The sequence below is a fragment of the Crinia signifera genome, chromosome 3 (assembly GCF_055691185.1).
Source record: "Crinia signifera chromosome 3, ASM5569118v1, whole genome shotgun sequence".
Taxonomy (NCBI): domain Eukaryota; kingdom Metazoa; phylum Chordata; class Amphibia; order Anura; family Myobatrachidae; genus Crinia; species Crinia signifera.
In genome coordinates, this window is record NC_139219.1 from 186,742,069 (window position 1) to 186,764,279 (window position 22,211).

Sequence of the window (22,211 nt, forward strand, 5' to 3'; positions counted from 1 at the left end):
CGTTCGCCGCTACGTTATATCTCCATGGTGACGGTTTATAAACAATCTGCGCCGAAAAGTTATCAGAGCGGCACAGCTGCCCGGCTACCACTGGCAATTGCATTTAGTAGTATACGGAAATCGGTACATCCGCCTACAGTAGGTAATGTTGTGCCACAATATACTGTAACTAGCTCTCATTGCTACAATATACAGTAGTATGTGAATGGCTGCCTTCTGGTAGGTCTGTGGTGGTGGTGGTACTGCTGCTGCTGCAGTAGTAGTCATGCATGGCATACCCTATGTGTGTACCTATCCCTTTACTAAATCCTTACTTTTTATTTTTATCAACTTTTAAATAACTTTGTTAATGCACAAATCATAGATTTTTCTAAAAAAAAAATTTGATCTATTGTATTTAATGTGGTGATTTTATTTTTCTCAGCTAGTATGTCACACACTCAGGCTGAAAGTGTAATAAAGAACATTATCCGGGAAATTGCTCTAGAATGTGCTGCAAAGGGTCACACGGTATCTGAAACAATGGTTGCATTTGTGGTAAGTAACTTTCTGTCCCATAAACTAACACTTACACAGTATAGCCAGCCATAACTTGTTATCCACAAAACCATATTTTGAAGGAGTGAGGGGGAGATGTACTGAGCCATGAAAAGTGATAAAATGAAGAGAGATAAACCACCAACCAACCAGCTCTAACTATCATTTTCGAACAGAGCCTGCAACGTGACAGTTATACTTTATTCAGAGCCGGCCCTAGCCTAAATGACGCCCTAGGCAAGATTTTGGCTGGTGCCCCCTAGCACTGCCACTAGTTCCGCCTCTGACCCTGCTCCCCTTTCCCAGCACCATCAACCCTCATCATAGCAATCATCATTTTGGTTCTCCTACCAGCAAAATATTTTAAATAGAAACAGCGCACACATTCGGTGCGCAGCACAAACAGGGGTGTGTTCTTGCTGGGAAGGTGCATGGCCACACAATAGTTCCCCCAATTCAAATTATGCCACACAGTAGTACAACTTTATTCACATTATATCATGCGATGGTGTCCCTTATTCACGTTACATCACACAGTAGTACCACTTTACCTTATGTACATTACTTCTCACATTATTCCCATTATACCCTTAGAAAAAAATCCTGAGAAAATATTGTATTTTAAGCAGCTCTATGGCCACACTGCAACCCAGCACAAAGCAGTGTGTGCTGGGCAGAGGAGAAGAGCTGCAGCTGCTGCTGTCACTTAAGGGGAGGGGGACCGGGGCCCCCACTGGGCCCTTCCACCAGACTTTGGCCTGGGTAATTTGTACTCCCTACCCCTTTCTCTCGGCACCCCTGATAATATCACACAGTATTGCCCCTTACACATGACACACATTATTTATGTCCTTATAACAGTGGTTCCCAAACTGTGTGCCGCGGCACCCTGGGGTGCCTCAGAGCACATGCAGGGGTGCCCTGGGATGGTGGTCCAGGAACAATTAATTTTATTTATGGTCAATGTAATAGGGAAAATCAGTGCTTATGGCAGGGGTTCCCAATCTTTTTTGATTCACGGCACCCTAGAGAATCAGAATTTTTTTCACGGCACCCCTAGGTCCAAAAAAAATTAATTTGATTGGGTTTATATGCGATTCTTAGTGGCAGTTATGTGGTAAAGGGCAGGATTTGCTTCGGTTTGTACACATTCTATGATTGGCAGCCACCAGCACTGGTTTTGCTCATAAATAATTAACCATTAATAATATGAGTTGGTCCTGGACCACCAAGCCGCGGCACCCCTGCATGTGTCCCGAGGCACCCCAGGGTGCCACGGCACACAGTTTGGGAACCACTGGCTTATGGCTTCCAATCGTACAATATGAGAACAAACTGAAGTGAATACTGTCCCTCACAACATAAATGGACCTAAGGATCACACATAAACACAATTTATTTAATTTAATATATATTTTTTTTAAAGTACTCAATAAGAAAATTTTGGCCTAGGGGTGCCACAAAAAAAATTCTGATACTCCAGGGTGCCGTGATTCCAAAAAGTTTGGGAACCCCTGCCTTATAACCATAATGCCCTACACATTATGCCAACCTTTATTAATGACCTTCATACATATAATGACACACATAATGCCCCTTACACATATGCCAAACACTATTGCACAACCAACCCACCCGCAGACCGCACTCGCACAGCCGCTAACACTGTGACCTCTGCCTCGGCTTGGATACAGATGTTTCCACATACATCTTGCCTCAATAGGCCATGCAGCTCCTGGCCAGTTCTGCTAACGTTGGGTGCCTTTTTTGCTGAAAATTCATCTTCTTTGTTATGTGACCAGGACACACAAGGAGCTTCCATGATTAAAATGATATGTGGCATGGTTATATTCTGTATGCGACTGTGGCTGGTACAGGAATGCTATGTTACAGTGATTTCCATGAATACACAATTTCATATGCAGATACAGCCTCACTCACACACAGAATATAGGCATGTTGCATATCGTTTTAATCAGCAGAAGCTGCTGGTGCCCCTAGGCATTCCAAATGCCCTAGGCAACTGCCTAGTTTGCCTATGCCTAAGGCCGGCTCTGACTTTATTCTATGTAAAGCGCTGCAGCATATGTGTGCGCTATGTACCTACCTGGTAATAAATAAATCTATTCATTTTCTCACTTTTCAATGCTTACTACATCTGCCCCTGAATCATACTAGGCAAATGTTATTTAGGTAAATGCTAGGAAATACATTTTGCATGTATTATGTTGTGCTTAGCCAAATGCTAAACAAAAAATTTTGGCAAATTTAACATCCGCTTTTGGAAATTTTCGGTACTTGTTTCCTAGCACGGCCACACCGATCTCCATCGGGGTGGTCGTGTCGAAAAAATCGCGTCGGTCGCATCGCATGCGATTTGGTCACATGCGATGCGATCGACCCGATTTTTTTATTGAATCAAATGTGAATAGGGTCCCTGGGACCCGATTTTACATTGGATTCAATGTTAAAAATTCCCTAGACCCCCAATTTAACAGCGTAAACTCCACCCCACGATTGACGACAACCCGAAGCGTGGCGAGCGCAGCGAGCCTGCGAGGGGCGGCGGTGCGCGTCCTCCGACCTTTTCATTCCCCTACTATCCACGTCGGCGTGGAGTTGAGAATATATAGCGTGGCGAGCGTACGCGTATAACTTCACAGGTATACGCGTCCCCTCGCGGGGCTCGCTACGCTTCGGGCTCGCCACACTATATATTCTCAACTCCACACCGACGTGGATAGTAGGGGAATGAAAAGGTCGGAGGACGCGCACCGCCGCCCCTCGCGGGCTCGCTGCGCTCGCCGCGCTTCGGGTTCACGTGAATAGTGGGGTGACGACGGGGCCATATATAATGTGAAATGGGTCATATTGGCCCATTTCACATTTTTTACTATGTGAGATGGACTTTATCAAGTCCATCTCACCTTGTGCCATTATAATGGCACAAGACCGACGCGATGCTCCCGATTTCAATGTTAAAAAATATTTTAACAATGAAGCCTATGGCAAAATCGCGGGCATCGCGTCGGTAGCGTCGGGGCCAATGTTAATGGTCGTGACCGACGCGATGCCCGCGATTTCCCCTTTGCCGGCAAAATGGACCTGATTTCAAAGGAAATCGGGTCCATCGCGGGCATCGTGTACCTTAACTTAAAGGTACACGATGCCCGCGATTGTGGCCGTTCTAGGAAACAAGTACCAAATTTTCAAATAGACTGCAAAATGTCATATAATATGGCATATAAGGCATTTCATAACAATATATATCACCTACTGTAAATAGCTAGTGAGTATGCCTAATATGAGCATCCTGTGGTCATATGTGACGGCATTAGGTGTGTTGTGCTGCACTTTGAACATGATGATATCACTAGAGTCCGGAACATGATTTTTTGTTTGTCCTTCATTAACATCGCTCCAGTGTGTACTTACAGGGGATTATTCTGGTTGATTCGCACAGTAACATCCATTTGCAGCCTGCTGGGATCCGCCCCATCATTTGATGGTCGCCAATGGCGAAGGCTCACACGTATATGTAAGGCTGCCTCAGAGCCTTACAGATGCGTGTCTGCTTGGGGGGAAGTAGGCGGGCAGCTGACATCAGCTGCCTGCCCCCTGCCTGTCCGTCATGCCTCATTACCATGAGAACGCCCAGGCTGGGCGTTCCCATATGGTAATGGGGCAGCCTGCCACTCCGTGCCCCTCACCGCCCCCCACCCACAATGTTGCTGGCATACGCCCACGAACAATCTGTTCGCCGTGGCCGCACGCAACAGGAGCCTGCGCATGCACAGAAATACACATGCGTGAATGAGCACAGTCTGAGCTGGCGGTCATTCATTCCAATGTCAAAACAAATGCCTGTCTCTCAAGTGTGTACTCAGTATTAGATTTACTAAATAAAGTTATGGAAAATTCAGTTGCTAAAACCAGATTTTCCACATGGCTGCAAACCTGAGTATTTTGCAATGCTGAATGATTGTTGTTTGAATTGAGACACATTGGGGCGGTTAAGGCCCCATACACTATGCAATTTGGGCCCGATTTCACCTGATTCCAGCAGAGCGGGCTGACATATCCGGTGAAATTGTCCAAAATCGCATGTGTATGACATGCTGTCAGCGGCACATCGCGGGTGCATTTTAGAACTCGTGATATATAGCATCCAATGCGAGGGGGTGCTGAGAGCCAGGTGGGGGGAGTCGGGCGAATTAAAAAAAAAAAATCATACAAATAAATAAGGGCCACTGAAATTTCTCAGCCAATCAGTGGCTGCCCATTCATTTTTATGGGTATTTTGTATTCTCCCTTAGCCCTGCTCTTGGCTCTCCCTGCCTGGTTCTCAGGGGTGATGCCGGGGGACATAAATTGCATGCGACCTATCACATGTAAAAAGATGGCACATTGAGTGCCGAATTGTATGTGAGCCCTCACAGGAGCTGCCAGGCAAATCAGGTCCGACTTGTCCTTAGGACAAATCGGACTAGTGTATGGTGACCTTAAAACTTTGAGAGTGATAAGTGGACAGATATAAAGTACATACCAACCAGATCATAACTGCCATGTTACAGGCTATGTTGCCCATTTATCATGGTGTTAAAACAAATGATAAAAATCGTGCGTATGATAAATGGTGCTGCAGGCATTCTGCTCCTAACTGTCTGTCATGTGTGCAGCTCCTAACTCTTATGTGTTCAGTTTACTTCATGTGTTTGAAAAATGACAGTTGGCTGGAGCACCATTTATCATACACAAACAGTTTTATTAGTTACAATGAGTTTTATCACTCATTGATAAATGGGCCCCTATGTGACAAAAATTACAGATTGATCGGTACTTTACCTCTCTCCACTTTATCACAGGATTGGTACACAGTGCTGGATTAAACCCTGGGGAGACTCCTAGGCAGATGACATCTTGGGGTTCCTTTGCACATTATCTCCTCATCTCCTAACCCTAGAATGTCTGTGTGTGCGTGTACATGTGGTAGGGAACATAGATTGTAAGCTCCACTGGGGCAGGGATAGATGAATGTTGAAATATTCTCTGTAAAGCGCTGGGGAATATGTGTGCACTATATAAGAAACTGTTAATAAATAAAATAAATATGGGGGTATTCAATGATTTCTGGACTTTTTGGCTACCTGAAATATCCGGTCATGCCAGACTTTAAGCATAGTGACATTGCCTAAAGTCTGCATCAGTGAGAACAGCCCACTAATTAATTGAAAACGATCACATTTTTCGACTAAACCCTAATCAGCTTCTGTCATTTTACAGGCTGTGTCAGCATGATAAATGGTGCTCCAGCCAATCAGCTCTTGACATCCTGTGTTCAGTTCTTCATTGTCATGTGTTTGAAAAATAACAGGAGCTGATTGGCTGGAGCATAATCTATCATATGCAACAATGGGTTAGATGTATTTATCGCCATTATGGGGGAGTATTGGTATCAGCCCAAATTATGTGAATTGATACCATTTGTACCCGATGTATGACAGGGGGGGGGGGGGATTATAATGAAGGCACAAGGGGTCAGTGCCCCTGGGCCCCCCTCTAGCTAGGGGACCCCTGTGGTTGGCATGTATTTTTAAAAAAATATATATATATATTTTTTTTTTAGCTAAAGGTTTTGTGCATGGCAGTGGGGTAGTGCTGCAGCTTCACCTATCTGTCAATGTGACAATGATTAATGGTGCTGAGCATCGGGAGCCAAGGCACACTGATTGCATGAGTGTGCTGTGCATTACGGGGAGTTGACTAAGAGTCATGACACTTTGCACCAGAGGGCAGAGGCTGAGAGGTTTGTACTGAGCTCTGATTGGTGGAGCTCATTACATGCTTCTCAGGCCCATGGAGAACAGCAGCAGCAGCTTAGTCATGGGAGGGTTTTTAATCAGAGGCAGCACTAGGACTGTGAGGTCTCCTACAGAGTAAGGTGCAGAGGGACAAACGCAGGCTTTTCATGTGGTATGTGTGTGTGTGTATGTGTATATATATATATATATATATATATATATATATATATATATATATACTGTATATCCCCTGCAGTTACCCATTGACCAAGTTTATTCTGCCTTTACTCTGTGTTTTGACAGTGTAATATTCTCCCATGCAGTTTGCGGCCAGTAATGATAAGTGCAAGGGGGCCCCCCTGTCTAAAGTACCCCGGGCCCCCTGAAGGCTTAATCTGGCACTGGGGGGGAAGGGGGGGGGGTGCAGTAAATGACAGCATGCTATCAAAAAGATAGCATGCTGATCCGCAGGGCAGTGACACCTGCAGCTATCGATTTTAACAGCTGTAGCTGTTGTTGTCCTATCACTACAACAGAGACCGCGTTGTCCTTGGCTGTGTGGGCTGCTGGCTCCGGCCTGCATATGAGATCTCATGTAAGTTTATCTATCAATTCTCTGAATCCAGCACAGTGATCACAAGTGTTACTGGTCTCTCCCAATGAATGATTACTTTTCACTCTATATTTGTCATCTGTATTGATCTGTTTTGTCAATGATGGGTTTCTTGTCACCTCATGCTTGCTCATGGCCAAATTTCATGTGCCACACAACTCTGAGAATGAATGATTTTGTTATGAATTGATACCACTAACTGTCTGAGCTCACAGTTTTAGGAACTTTAGCAATGTTCCTCAGTACACCCTTGCCCCCTCTTTCCTTACCCAGCCTCATCTTTCCGTCAGTTTGTACATTCTAATAATTAATATCTCTGATTATGTACAGTATGTCTAGACAGTTTGATAGTCTTGTATTCATTATGTCTTCATTTACTCATCAAAGTCCTCTCCCTCTGATGTGTTTTTCATGATATTGTTGTTTGGGACTCATGGTGGACCATAGTTACCTACTCTCCTGCATTCTGCAGGAGACTCCCTGAAATAACAGCAATCTCCCTCTCTCCCTCATTAGTCTAGCAATCTCCCTCATTTCACCTAGCCCACATTATACTGTTACATTTTTTGGGGAAAAGGAACGAGCGATAGATACATTTACATTGAATCATCAGCGCCATTTCCCAGCACTTTAGCAAGTATAGTAGCTCTTACTAACTGCTTTTGGGCTCATCTACATTTGGATATAAGTCATTTTACAAGATTCCGCTCAGATGTAGCAGTACACACCAACGCTTCTAGGTGCCACAATCACAATCTCTTTTTACAATCTCTCCATATAATGGAACTAGACACGTCCTTTGGGAGGAGCATGACCCGCCCCTTCAATCGGGCGCTTTCCAAAATTCTACTTCCAACTATAATCTCCCTGAAACTAGTTTTCAAAAGTAGGCAAGTATGTGGTGGACTGTTTTTTTGTCCCCTCATTATTCAAGACCGTGACTAATTTTCTTTTTTCTGTATCTTGTATTATACTATGTAAAACTAATAAAGATACTTTAAATCAAAAGAACAGATACTTTACTCATTTTCGTGTAAACTCGAACACTGTGTATTATTGAATGACAGGCTTTATAATGATCTTGGTGGTGGTTTAGAGTTAGCCTGCGGGGATGGAAGGTTGGGGTTAGGCACTAACAAGGAAGTTTATTTTTTAAAACCTAAATAGCCTCTTGTATTTATTAAATTAAAATGGTGTTACTAAAAATAATTCTGCACCTACTTCATTTGTAATCAAGGGATTGTTCAAAATATCTTTTAGATTTATTTTTATTATTTGATTTGACACTTTTTCTTCCAAATCTTAGGTAAAAGCTATAGTGTTAGACCCTAGAAATGGATTTAATGTCGATCGAACTCTAACAAAAAATGATGTACAGAAGCTGATCAAGGTAACGTGCAATATATATATATATATATATATATATATATATATATTTTTTTTTGTATAAGAATAATAATTTTCTTCTTTTAGTAAAATCGGTTATTTAAAAATATTTTGTATGTAAGATCTTAAAGAGTTATAGATCTATAATTAATGTGCCTGGTTTAGAAACATTCAGAGTTTGAAATTTGTATCTGAAATAAGATGTGCATAAAAATCGACTGGAGTGCAATATATATTTCTCAATATCACTGAGCAGTGTGTGCAGCAGATGCTGTCACTGAGTGTGTATCTGTTGGAGGAAGACCACTGAGGTCCAGCGGAGACTTAAATATTTAGCCTTTTTTTTAATTTACCCAGATAGCATTCCTTTTCTTGCATGCTGCATCTCAATTCAGTAATAGTGTACTAAAAGTTGATCACTAACTAGGGATTTCTCAAACTGAGCAATTATCGTACGACTGTGCATGTGTACGAATTGAATTGCGCATGCGCGAGGGAAAATAACAACAGAAAATGCGTATGATCCTAATTTTCTGACAGAAAGATGGTGTTTTGGGGTGGTAACCTGCTGTTTTATGGTGGGGCTGTAAAACTCAGGCGTGCCCAGGCCTTTTTAAGGAGGGTTTGCAACATCAGTGATGACCACTTCCAGCCTGTCTCTGTTACAGATTAGTGGAAGCCTCACACCTTTATCACACTTGCACAGATTGCAAAATCCTTTTGGTGGTTTGGCAATTGCATATGGATTTGCGAGTGGACATGCATTTAGGTCGACATGGGTTAGATCGACCTGGGTTAGGTCGACAGTCAAAAGGTCGACATGGGGTTTTTCACTGTTTTTGACCCGAATGTCGACACAGGTTAAAATGCACCGCATCCCCTCGCATGGCTCACTGCGCTTGCCATGCTTCGGGCTAGGTGCCTCGCTACGCTCGGCACACTATCTTATTCTCCCGCCATGCCCTAGTGGATGAAATACCACATGTCGGCTCACAAAACAGTGACAAACCCCATAATCGACCTAATGACCCTGTCGACTTAGACACATGTCGACCTAAATGCATGTTGACCTAATGGTGATGACCTAATGACTGTCTAACAACTTGCTGGTGACCCAATAACCTTATTCCCCCCTCTATACCCTACATGCAATCACTGGTATCTCTATACCCTAAACTACATCACTGGCCCCTCTATACCCTATGCTACATCACTGGCCACTCTATACCCTACGCTACATCACTAGCCCCTCTATACCCTACGCTACATCACTGTCCCCTCTAAACCATGCTATATCACTGGCCCCTCTATACCCTACGCTACATCACTGACCCCTCTATATCCAACGCTACATTACTCTATACCCTAAATTTAAAAATAAGAATATATTTGTAAAAATGAACCATACTGCATTAGTTAAAACAGAGTGGGAGGAACACTGACCTTGGACTATGCCAAAATACATTTGCAAGTTATACCCCTCTATAGTATAGATCAGGGGTTCCCAATCTTTTTCGAATCACGGCTCCCCAGAGTATCAGAATTTTTCCGCGGCACCCCTAGGCCCCCCCAAAAATATATAAAATGAAGTAGATTTTGTTTATATGTGATTCTTAGGTGCAGCTATGTGTTAAAGGGCATGATTTGCTTCTGATTGTACACATATTGTATGATTGGCAGCCACTAGCACTGATTTTGTCCATATATAATTGATCATAAATAATTTGAATTGGTCCTGGAGCACCAACCCGTGGCACCCCTGTAAGTGTCCCGAGGCACCCCAGGGAGCCACGGCACACAGTTTGGGAACCACTGGTATAGATAGTGCCAGAATCAGTAATGCAAACAGAAAGTAATTTTGTTTCTGGAACAAACCATGTTGCCATGCAAGGGTAGCAAATGCATTTATATTTTTTCTGTGCAGCGTAAATACTGGCTGCTTCTGCATGTAGCCCAGAGATGTTAGCCAGCTTTATTTTTACACTGCAATTTAGATTTCAGTTTTAGCACACTACCCAAATCTAAAGCTGGCCATACACCTTAAGAGTTATTGTCTGATCTGGCTGGTTGGAACAAAAATCGGTACTTATGTAGTATCTGGGCGTCCGATTTAGAAATCGGATCGCATCGCATCGTATCGCATCGCATGCGACCAAATCGTATGCGATGCGATGGTCAAGATTTTTCCATAGGATTCAATGTTAAAATGGTCTGAGTCCATTTTAACATAGAATTCAATGGGAAAAAGGGGTCCTTTTCCTTTCCCCACTATCCAAGTGGGCATGGAGTTGGATATAAACCTGTGGCGAGCGTAGCGAGCCACTGAGCCCGAAGCGTGGCGAGCGTAGCGAGCCCCGCGAGGGGACACAGAATACTTTTTAATAAATATGCGTGCGCTCGCCACGCTTCGGGCTCGGTGGCTCGCTGCGCTCGCCACGCTATATAAAATCAACTCTATGTCCACTTGGATAGTGGGGAAATGAACAGGACCTTCTTAACATTGAATCCTATGCAAAATCGCATCGCATCTGATTGTATGCCTTAAGGTAAGGCATACAATCACAAAATCGGCAGCCCAGATACTACATAAGTACCCAAAAATCTAGTAACGTATGGGAGCAAATAACAATTGACTATTTGTTTTTTTCCATAATGCTGGAAAGCAGACAAAAATGGTCATTCAGACAAATTTGATTCACCATTTTTGTTGTTTTTTCAGTGTTTTTGAGCAATTAGTCAGTTGTCACTTGCTCCCATAACTTACCAGATTGTCGTTCCAACCAGCCCAATCAGACAGTAAATCTTTAGGTGTTCAGTTGTTTGGCCAGCTTTTATCACTGCATTTTACAGCTGCCCCCCCACAGTGCACCATGTTTTTGCCTATTTGTCTGCTTTTTTTGCTTTTCTAACAAAGCATAGGCCAAAGTTTTTCATGAGATTGTTCCAAGACATCTCAATGTCGAGCATAAAGAGAATCGAAAACAAGTTTGCACAAACATTTTGAAACAAATTTCAATTGGCTTCTCATTTATTAGATAAAGTTATTACTTGTGTTGAAACTTGGATCTTCCAGTATGATCCTGAGTTAAAACGCCTTGTGCACTGGGTAACGCCATCACCACCAAGAATGAAGCAAATCCAAATTCAAAGCCATATAAATGGTTTCCAACAGTGAATCAGTATTGCTACAAAAATGTTCTAGAAACTTTATAGAATAGAATCAGGAGAAAGAGGCCAGAGTTGTGGAATTTTTTATTTATTTTTCCTCTATCCATACAGTAGCTCTCTCAGTAAAGCAATTTCGGTCTGATAAACAGCCAGCCAATCAGCTCCTACCTGTCATGTCACAGGCTGTGTTTGAAAAATGTCAGGCAGGAGCTGATTGGTTTGTTGTTTATCACTCTACATTTTATCACTTTTGAAGCTTAGTGCATCTGGCCCCCAATGTATTTGCTCTTTAAAATAACTACAGCCCATCACAAAAACTGGCAAGTCTCCATGTTTACCTAGACAACTTACTGTTCTTTGTTTAATTATGAAGCTCTCATTGCTGACGTTCGTTAATCCTGTTACAATGGGCCAGTTGTATTAAGCCTGGCAAAGAGATAAACTGGAGTTAAAGTGGAAGGAGGTAATGCACCAGCCAATCAGCTGTGTTTGAATTATGACAGTTGAGAGTTGATTGGCTGGTGCGTAATCTCCTTCCACTTAAACTCCAGTTTATCTATTTGCCAGGCTTAATACATCTGCCCAATATCCTTTATCTGGTACATTCTTTGGTTATATATTTGAGAAAGGTGACTTCCCGCTACATACATAGGGGTTGATTCTAGTTGACCCCGTAAGCTGCAAACCTCTCAGTTTACCGAGTCCTTGTAACGCCTCCCCGACGAATGTAGGCCCCCTGCCGCTGATTCCCCTTGCAACCATGCGAGGGGATGTGTCACGAAAACACATCCCCGCGCATGTGCCCACAGCAGGGGAAATCACTTGATGGTTGGTTGGCAACCATCAAATGATTTTCCCTGCCTTTGCAAATATAAGTAATTGGAGACTGACTTATATTTGCAGGCAGCGGGACGAGGACAAGGCAGGCGGCTGATGTCATGTGACGTCAGCCACCCATGCCTGGCCCACCTCGTCCCGCACGCAATCCCATGGGAACGCCCAGCATTTTCATAGGGATGCCCATGAAACACTGGAAGTGAAGTTTAAAGACATATAAACTAATCCACTTTTATCTATTTTCAATCTAGTAACAGATATGTGATTCTATTAAGCAAGATCTAAAGTTGTGTTGTGTAAATGTATCATCTGCCAGGTTGTGTTGAGTAATAGGGAAATACAGTGTAACATACAGTACTTGTTATCAGCTGCATCTACCAAGCTGGAGCAGCTAGGGATCATTAAATTAAGCTGGGTACACTTTTTAGAAGGATTTTTATTTATTCAAGTGACTCATGCTATATCGGTACCTAGTCATGGTGTGTGTACACTCGATATGTTTGTGAACAGTGTCATTCACAGCTACTGTATATGACATTGGCCCCGCTGCACAACCAATGTTTTTGTGTGTGTATGGTCAACCCGGCGGTACAACCCTACACTGGCCGACTGACATCACACTGGCCTTGCCAAATTTCAAATGGTTTGAGTTGAATACATCATTCTACATGCGTATTACAGATACACCTCTCATTAAAAAACCTGCCAAATAGCCCAGTTTAGGGTTGTGATGATTTGGTCTACAGCATGATGGTCGACACCATTAGGTCGACATGGGAAAAGGTCAACATGGGTCTAGGTCGACATGAGATAAGGTTGACATGGTTGTAGGTCAAAAGGTCGTTAGTTCGACAGGTCATTAGTTCGACAATGTCTAGGTCGACAGTCAAAAGGTTGACTTGGGATTTTCACTGTTTTTTTACCTGAATGTCGACATGGACACAGTTTAAAGTGCACAGCATCGCTTGCTATGCGTCGGGTCGCTACGCTCGGCACACTATTTTATTCTGCCACCAGGCCCTAGTGGATGGTAGGGCAAGAAATACTGCCTGTCGGCTTAAAAAACTGTGAAAAACCGCATGTTGACCTTTTGACTGTGACCTAGACACTGTCGAACTAATGACCTTTCGCCCTAGAACAATGTCGACCTTTTCCCATGTCGACCTAATGGTGTCGACCTAATGACTGTCTACCATCATGCTGTAGACCAAATGACCGTATCCCCCCAGTTTAGCATGCCATGGACTTTCCGATTTAGCAGCACATTAATCCTAAGTACAGAGTTCACTTTAAGCACCTGTAAATGACTGAATGCTGCTTGTCTGTAGTCCGCTGCTCCCTGGTCTCAGTGGGTCGCTTGATACCTGAAACTATACTGAAACTATATTCTAAGGATTAATTAAAGATTATATTATTTTCCGGTTTGTGTACAGCATGAGGTGTACTTATCCTGTCCATGAACTGTCTATGCTAGCAGGAAGATATTATTAAGATCTTCAGAGTCTCATATAGAAATACAATATATATACACACACTGTTGAATATTTGGAAATCTATCTAGAATTGTTTTATTGTTCATGCTTTCTTATTGATACATGTGCTTATCATATCACAATAAAGATTATTATTATTTTTTTAAATATGCAGAAAATAATTTCCCCATTGTTTGTTATTTAAAGCTTTGTGTGGAGAGACTACTTGATACAAGAAGCCCTTCTCTGGAAACTATAAAGATGCAAGTGTACTTTGACCTGAATTATACAAACAGAGGTGATGTGACTACATTAATTCAGCTTGTCAGTTTGGAAAAATCTAGCATTATAGTAAGAGGAAAATCCAACTCACAGCAGGTCAATCTGCCGCATTCTGAGCTTGCGCACAGCAGTTGTGCATTCTCAGCTATGGAGCATACGTATTGCGGAAATCGTGACATCTGTTCAACTCTGAATCATGCTCACATTGTCCTGGAGAGAACGCTAACGCTGTTACACTTTAACAACATTAGACATTATTTAAATAAGCTGCTGGAGTAGGCTGACAATCCTATATGTGGTTGGAGTTCTTCTTCCTTGGAAGCCGTGATAGTGCTATTGCAAGTAGATGCCTCCTGCTGCAGTAGTGATCTCTCCTAGTGCTAGGATGCAGGCATCGGATCAGTTGCTCACCCCCAGGCATCAAATCACTCACTCACCATCGGGTGGCACCCATTGGGACATGCAATCTGCCCATTGCAGAGACCAGGAAATCTCTGTGCAACCACAGAGATCACTGTCCTCTTCCACTTCCCTAAATGGTGGCGGTGCACCTGTGTTTTAGGAAAAAGGAGGTTGTCACCGCCCCCAAACGGTAGCAGACCATCAACCGCAGGACCCATTCCGATAATCAGTACTTTGCAAAGCACAATACAACTCCAAACACATCTCTATAACCCCCTGTAATTCTTCAGTGCTCTGTAAGCTAGCATAGTAGAATAGTAATTACGGTAATGATTAGCCTATGGGAAAGCTATCTTCATGCAAACATACAAAACCATTAATTTAGAAGACACAAAAGAGCTATAACCGGACAATGAAGCCTATGGGGGGTATTCAATCTTTGTCGTGCACCCGCAGCCATCTCCTGAAGGGGGAGATGGCTGCGGGGCCCTATTCAATGCTGTCTTCCCCGACAGCATTGAACAGGGGTTTTGCGCAGAACGAGCCCAACAGCACAAGCTGTCGGGCTCGTTCTGCCGAGAAAAGCCGGAAATAGGCGAGCTCCTGGCCGGAGCTCGTCTATTTTTGTCATTAACTTGCGGCCACGCCCCCTTCTCGCAGCTCGGCGGCCGGGACATTGAATCCCGACTGCAGAGCTCCAGGCGAGCAAAACGAGAACGGGACAGGGGCATGGCTGTCGAGCTTGCTCGAAAGCCGTTCCCCTGACATTGAATACCCCCCTTAGTATGCAAAAAGGAAAACCTATATTTTCAAAGTTGATCATATTAATAGTCATATGCCAGTATTTTATGTTACTAGTTTGTACAATACCTTTACCATATCAAAGAGTCTGTAAGTGCCATAAAGAGATTTAGCCTGTTGCCCTTTACCCCTTTGGTAAGTAACCAGTTCTATCATACATGCATTTGTTCATCAAAATGTATCTTTTATTTTATTTTTTAATTACCAGTGTTCACCTGTAAAAAGAGAGGTTACTAGTTGTGCATTACCATTACAGGTGAGTTCTTGGATGAACATCATCGGGTTCTGGAATCAAGACTTGCGCCTGTGCTCAGGGAGATCACTGACAGTCGGGCTCGAATGGCGGAAGAGCTAGAAAGCTTATATCGCAAGATTGTCAGCTATGTGCTACTGAGATCTGGCCTTGGATCTCCTACTGAAATCAAGGTGGTCAGAGAAGCTACAGGTCAGCATAAAGATTAACAAAAACCAAATCTAGAAGTTTATTAATTATGGCAAAGACAAACTTGGTCAAAAAGTAGTTAGCATTCCTTGACAGAAAATAAAGGTATGGCCACCAATAGATACTCGCCTTTTTTTTTTTACAGTCCCCCGCACCCACAGAATCTCCCGCTTGCTAGCGAAGCAGGTAGAATAAGGAGATTATATCAGAGATTTGCAGCTCTGTATAAAATGAGGGGCTAAATGAAGCAAATTTGTGACATTTAGCCCCTCCTCCTATCTTGGAATCATAAATGGCTGCATTTTGACCAAACAGCAGTCAGGTTTATTAATTAGATAGCATGACCCTGTACTGCCACTACAGTATCTCATCTCCAGGCTTCTCCTGGAAAGAAGACCATAAAAGTGGGTAGGTGTGCACCAATATAACAATTCTGGCAAAATTGGAGACCCACTGCTTAGTAAATATAGACCCCAGTGTTTGATCATAAAATATTTTGTTTGACCTGTAAGTTTTTGTTTTGACAGCTGCTCTTCAGAGTGTATTCCCACATACAGAGCTTGGAACCTTTCTTTCTCTTGTAAAGAAAGACAAAGAACGACAGCTGAAGGAACTCACCATGATTATCACTGGAATTAGATTGTTCAACAAAGACTGTGGGAAAGGTGGCGAGGGCATTGATGATTGTAAGTATGAACGATGTATTTTGACTTCTAAATGGTCTAGAATAGATTACCCTTTTCCACCTATTTGTTATTAGAATATGTTTTATCTGGAAACTTATAAAGATCTGTTAAAAGCATTATCCTTCTAAATTTTGGGCTTTGCTAAGCTGCCACTTTGTAAATAATGAGAGTAAATGACAGTTGACCATTTGCTTTGAAATGCTGGAAAACTGCCAAAAACTGTCATTCAGATATTACTGGGTTTTTGTACCAACCGGCCCAATCTGACAATCGATCTGTAGATGTATGGCCACCTTAAGCCTAGTTAGTCAAGTGTTCATTCTGCTGCAAAATAATTACCCAATACATACCTCAAGGCTATGTCATCTGTATGTGCAATGGCCAGCACAGTCTCCAACTTAGAGCCTTATTCAGGTTTGCTCGATAAACAGCAGGGCATCCCAGTGATGACACTGGTAGATGAATAAGGCCCTAAGTAACTCTAATATGGTTTTGTCATTTTCATTGTTGTACATAAAGCACTAGAGTTAACACCCTAAACGTTTAATTCATTCTAATTCAATCTTTTGGTACTCTAAAGGTCCCCATACACAGGACAAGTCGGACACAATTTTTTTTTTTTTTTGATCCCTGGGAGGGCTTCATACGTTTTGGCACTTGATGTAAAATGACTCCTGGTAGCTTTGGTAGGGGTGGGCGGATTTGAAAACTCCCATGCGTATGAATAGGCGGCCGATGATTGGCTGAAAGAGCTCATTCATTTGTAAGGGAGTTTTCAAATCGCCTGCCTGCCACTGCAGTAGGGGATGCAGATAGGGGAGAGCACCTCTCCTGCCCGGCGCTTCCCCACTCTGCAGACTATAGGTGTGTGCCAGTGGTGGCACCGCTGGCATACACCTGGCCCTGATCAGATGAGATACATTGTGGGTGCTAAAAAAGCACCTGTGATGTACGCTGATACATCTGAACCTGATTTATCTTATGTGCTGCACATAAGATTTCCAGGCTCCAATCTGATGCACACAGGAATACGCATCGGATTGGACCTTTTAATGACAGTGGTCTTCACAATACAATCTATGCAATAATTATTATTTTTTTTTTTTAACAATGTCCATTTAAATGGATATAAATACATTTTGGTTATCTTGGCAGTGCCAAGTATTCTGAAAGAAGCAATACCGGCCACCACAAAGCATATCGAATCAGAGCTGCAGTCATGTCAGGAGATGATATACAAGTACACGGCTATCATTGAAGAGATGGATGGAAAAGCAGAAAAAAGTAATCTGTTAAATTTATCCCAGATGAAAGAAGCGCTTTTCAATGCAAGGCAACATGAGGTCTTTTTAAATATAATTTTGGTAAGTATTGTGTGCCGTAACAATTGGTTGTGTGGGTGTAACATATTCAGGTAAAAGTGCAAACTTTTGCAGGCACATCGCTAAAGTGCGAATCGCTCGGACATCAACTCTGTGCAGGCCAGCCATGTTTCCGGTCACATTGGCTGCATGCGACATCATGGAGCTGCGGCAGCCTTCCCCTCAAGTGGAACTGACACACTATCATTGACTGAGCCTGTGGTTTCCGCAAGACTGTTGTTTGAGTGATCTGCACTGACCTCTTGAATTAGGTCCTTAGCCACAGATGAAGCACAACTGAAGTTAGCATGAAGAAAAGCTGCAGCTTCTTGTATTGCAACATTTTTTAAGCTGCCCATACACCGTGCGATAGGCACCATGAGTTTTGAACAATCTAGTACAAAAAGTACGTGCAGCACTTACTTTTTGTGCTGTGCGATGTATCCGTTATATTGTACCATGTATGGGCACATTTACACATATTCACTCAGTCACACACAGTTGTACAAATGCCGCAAGCTCCAGTGCTCAGTGTACAATAGCAATGCTTTTAGTTGTTTTTATTATGCAAATAAAACACCAGTCAATGCTTGCCAACCAGTACCAGTAACTAGACATTTTGGCGCTGTGTGCTTGAAAGTGAATTGGTGTCCCCAACCCAAAGTAAAAGTGCGTGCTTAAGGTGCATGGTAAAGATGTAGGGGCATGGTCACATAAGTATCGATAATGTCCACAGGACTAACACCGCTTGCGCACACAATGCCCACATGAATAGCATTCCTCTTCCCCACATTGTCAACCCTTTCCTCTTTCCCCCATTTTCATATACCATTTTGGGCTGCCAGTGCCCACTGCTGCTCCTCTGACCTTCCTCCTCCACACTAAAGCCAGTGCCCACGCATCCCGTCCGCGCTGCACTGTGTTCTGCAGCCAGCTGCTCCTACCCTCAGTCAGTCATGGCGCCGCCTGCCCAGCAAAGTGGTGAGTCTAGGACACAGAGGAGGAGCACCAATCACTATCAGTGATTTGTGTGCCGGCAGTTACTAGATGATGCACGATTGCGCAATTCAAGTGTTGCTCTGTTTGGCGCTGACATGTTTTGTTGGTCCATCATTTTGACAGGCTGGTAATTAGTCATGAAATAAAAAAAGCATGTTAAAAGTATGTCCTAATACCAGAGATGGTGATGAACAATGCATTTAATTATAGTCTGCTCTATCTATTGTTTAAATTTAAAACAATTATGAACTATAATACACTGGAACAAGAGTTAACCATGGCATTGGTTGAACTGTATTGTGGAGCTGTCTTTTATGCTTGTGTCAGCACATGAAAACTTAATACTGTATCTATTATTTTGTAGTCTGATATCAACACTTGTGCGCAACAAATGGAAATGATGGATAAACAGTATGGATCACTGATGGAGCAATTAAGGACCACTGTCCAGTCAAAGACAGCAATTCCCACTGCACAAGTCTATGTAAGTAATAAGTGTATGCTATACCATGTTAGTAGTGACACAGGAGGATTGGGAACTAATAGTGGCCCTGTAAAAAAATGTATTCACGACCAAAATAGGTGGGAATAATCCATCACTATACCTTTTATGGAAACTGTATGTTTCAATACACTTGTCAGTCTAGTGGCCCCCAGACCTTACAGCTGCTGTGACAAACCACATTTCAAATAATACCCCCCCCCCCTCCCTGAGACTGCACACAGACCCCAAAACCTCCGTCAAGAAGACAAACAACTCATTGCCATAATCCCAAATATATCACAAATGTCCCCGCCTCTCCCCCAGTGCAGCCCAGTAACACCCCAGAAATTGTTACACCCACAGATAGCATCCACTCCAGGCCCTTTAACAGATATCACAATGGATCTAGATTGGCGCCAGCCTTAGGTAAGTATTTGCAGTGTTGGGTGCTCTGCTCTGTAAACAGGCAGAGGTTGTTTGTGTGGGAGACAGGAGGGAAACGGCCAGGTGGCCTCATAGGTGCATTGGCCTCCCAGGAATCTTCCCTATAAAGTCTATGCTATGGCCAATCATCCCCTGTGTAGTGAAGAACTTGATTTAGATCTGGTAAATGCAGTGGAAAAAGAAAACAAGACTATCATTTTCCTACAAGCACTCAGCTAATAGAGGTTGCATCTCTTTCAGCCGCTTTTTATTGCACTGTCAAAGCTTTGGAACAGCTTCCAGGATGAGATTGTATTGATAAGTGTCCTCAGCAATACGACTGCAAACTTGCAGCCATTTTTAGGATTCCATGAAGAGCTCTTCCCTGAGCACACCATCCAGCCACTTCTCAGTGAAATTACTGTGAAAACTGATGAAGAAAGGATCAGAGAAAGCACAGGTGAGAATAGGAGTCACAATAAATAATAAAGAAATGAACCACACACACAGTAATGGTTTTAACTGGTCATCGCCATGCCCACTTGCATCAGCTAATAGCAGCCAGCACAAGGCTGGGGAGGCAGTAGTCCTATGGTGCAGAACTCCTGGAAGAAACAAAACCCCAAGGAATTCCTGGATAGGCGGCAGTCATGCAAAAGAGCTTAAAGCCTGCTGTCCACCTGGGGAATAGCTCAGAAGATGGCAGCCATGCAAAAGCCCTATCTGCCTTGCTACCACCAGCAGGTGTTGCCGATAGGCCCATGCCTCACGTGCCTAGTTGGAAATGCGGCACTGTTACTATGGAAATATAAATTAGTTATCTTTGACATATATTTTGAGATGAATGTTCAGAAATAAAAATGAAAAAAATATTTTATATTTACAACAGTTATTTAAAGGACAGCTTTGTTACCTTCAACCATATTTCATCTATATTTTAATTTCCTTTAAGGGAATAAATTATATAACTTTATATCATAAAAAACGCTGAAAATTATTTTGTGACAAGAAACAAAAACAAATTGGTAAAAATGTGATGAAAGTAGTGCAAAATATACTTAAAAGCATTTTTCAGTAATAGTAACAAATATGGATGATTAAGCATGTTTTATGCTTAAACAGTGGTTCTCAAACTGTGTGCCATGGCACCCTGGGGTGCCTTGGGACACTTGCAAGGGCGCCTCAGGTTAGCGGTTATTATTATTTTCAATGTTTTTTATTTTTATTGGTTTATGCACCATCTGCTGTAGCTCCTCTCACATTACCCACCCCAAGGGTTCCTGAACCTATTTTTCTACAGAAATAGCACCACATACACAGATATGTACATTGAAACTGTGTAATGTGTAATTCAGTGTAGTTTTGACTTGAGGTTCTTTTTATTCTGTTTCTTTAGGGACTCTGGTAAATCCATCAGATTTTCTTGCTCAAGAGTGGTTTTTCCAAGAAACCACAGCTAATTATGAAAGACTTCCAATTCAGTACCATGGATTTTGTGGTTTTACTATTGCTACAAGAGATGGGCTACTGTTACCAGGTGCAGTATGACTTTGATGATAAGATCTTATTTTTCATCAGGGATTGTATGGTCTGGACAACGCATGAAAACCAAGTTTTTGACAGGCTTCATATGATGTTGAAGCTGCACAAGAACAGACATGTTCTAAAACTTCCCTCTGTACCCTACGTAATGTTCCCTAGATGGAAGCCTCGCCAGGCACTGAAAGGCAGGATACTGTAGGTAGCCCATGAAATTCTTTATGCAGTGGATTCATTGTTCATTTTATCTTTGAATGTGTTGGTTCCATGTAGTGTGCCCAACATCGCTGCTTCCCCTGCTAGTCTGTGTAGGATAAAATACACGATTCTGATAATTCTGAAAGTATTTATATCTCTCCTATCAGTCATTAGTTTCAAGTATTGCCTAATCTGCCCACTCTAAGTAGTCTGCCTTACATGGTTGCCTCACATTTTCATGGTTAGGATTATAATCCTTGCAATTGATGACCCCTATGGCTACCAAATCCCATGTAGTATCTGCTTTGTTTTTGTCTTTCATGCAAAGCTAAACCCCTCTATTGTATTCATAGTCTATGTACTGTATTATGTTCATACGGTTAAGTGCCTTGAATCCTATAATAGATAAAGGGCTATATAAATAAAATTATGATTAGATGATGATATAGTACCCTCTAAACTCAACCTTGCCAACCTATCCCAGTGGAGGTAGTGTAAATGTTACATAAGCGCTGTGTAATCATATTCTAATGAAGGTATACTTTCAGCAAAGTTTCTCTATTTTGATTCTCCTTTCCCATATGCAATGGGATGAGACCAGGTTGGCCATTATCCCCCTTAGCCAGGACGATCAGGATTAAAGATCGGATAGAAGGTTTCAAAATTGGGGATAGAGATTACCAATTAGCAATTTTGCGGATATATAACAAATGCAATTTCCTCTCTTTCACACTTAATGCATTAGCATGATCATTTTGGTAAACTCCTCAACTTTAAAGT

The 22,211-nt window shown here is 42.5% G+C and overlaps 1 protein-coding gene and 1 long non-coding RNA gene across 4 annotated transcripts in view; one reads left to right on the forward strand and one right to left on the reverse strand.

The window, feature by feature from the left end:
* CFAP206 (cilia and flagella associated protein 206) overlaps positions 1 to 22,211 on the forward strand; it is a 25,262-nt gene continuing 3,051 nt past the window's right edge. Inside the window, exons 1-10 of one of the 3 annotated variants that reach the window (XM_083177098.1) lie at positions 1 to 142; positions 425 to 537; positions 8,258 to 8,341; positions 14,022 to 14,112; positions 15,556 to 15,744; positions 16,269 to 16,427; positions 17,583 to 17,791; positions 19,152 to 19,271; positions 19,956 to 20,154; positions 21,091 to 21,231. In XM_083177098.1, coding sequence (XP_083033224.1) covers positions 25 to 142; positions 425 to 537; positions 8,258 to 8,341; positions 14,022 to 14,112; positions 15,556 to 15,744; positions 16,269 to 16,427; positions 17,583 to 17,791; positions 19,152 to 19,271; positions 19,956 to 20,154; positions 21,091 to 21,231 — 1,423 coding nt within the window. In that variant the 5' untranslated portion in view covers positions 1 to 24. The remainder of the gene's footprint in view (positions 143 to 424; positions 538 to 8,257; positions 8,342 to 14,021; positions 14,113 to 15,555; positions 15,745 to 16,268; positions 16,428 to 17,582; positions 17,792 to 19,151; positions 19,272 to 19,955; positions 20,155 to 21,090; positions 21,232 to 22,211) is intronic. The other 2 variants (XM_083177099.1, XM_083177100.1) reach the window with 2 other exon arrangements.
* LOC146064049 (uncharacterized) overlaps positions 19,955 to 22,211 on the reverse strand; it is a 25,552-nt gene continuing 23,295 nt past the window's right edge. Inside the window, exon 3 of the long non-coding RNA XR_014471738.1 lies at positions 19,955 to 20,124. This is a non-coding gene — a long non-coding RNA (uncharacterized LOC146064049). The remainder of the gene's footprint in view (positions 20,125 to 22,211) is intronic.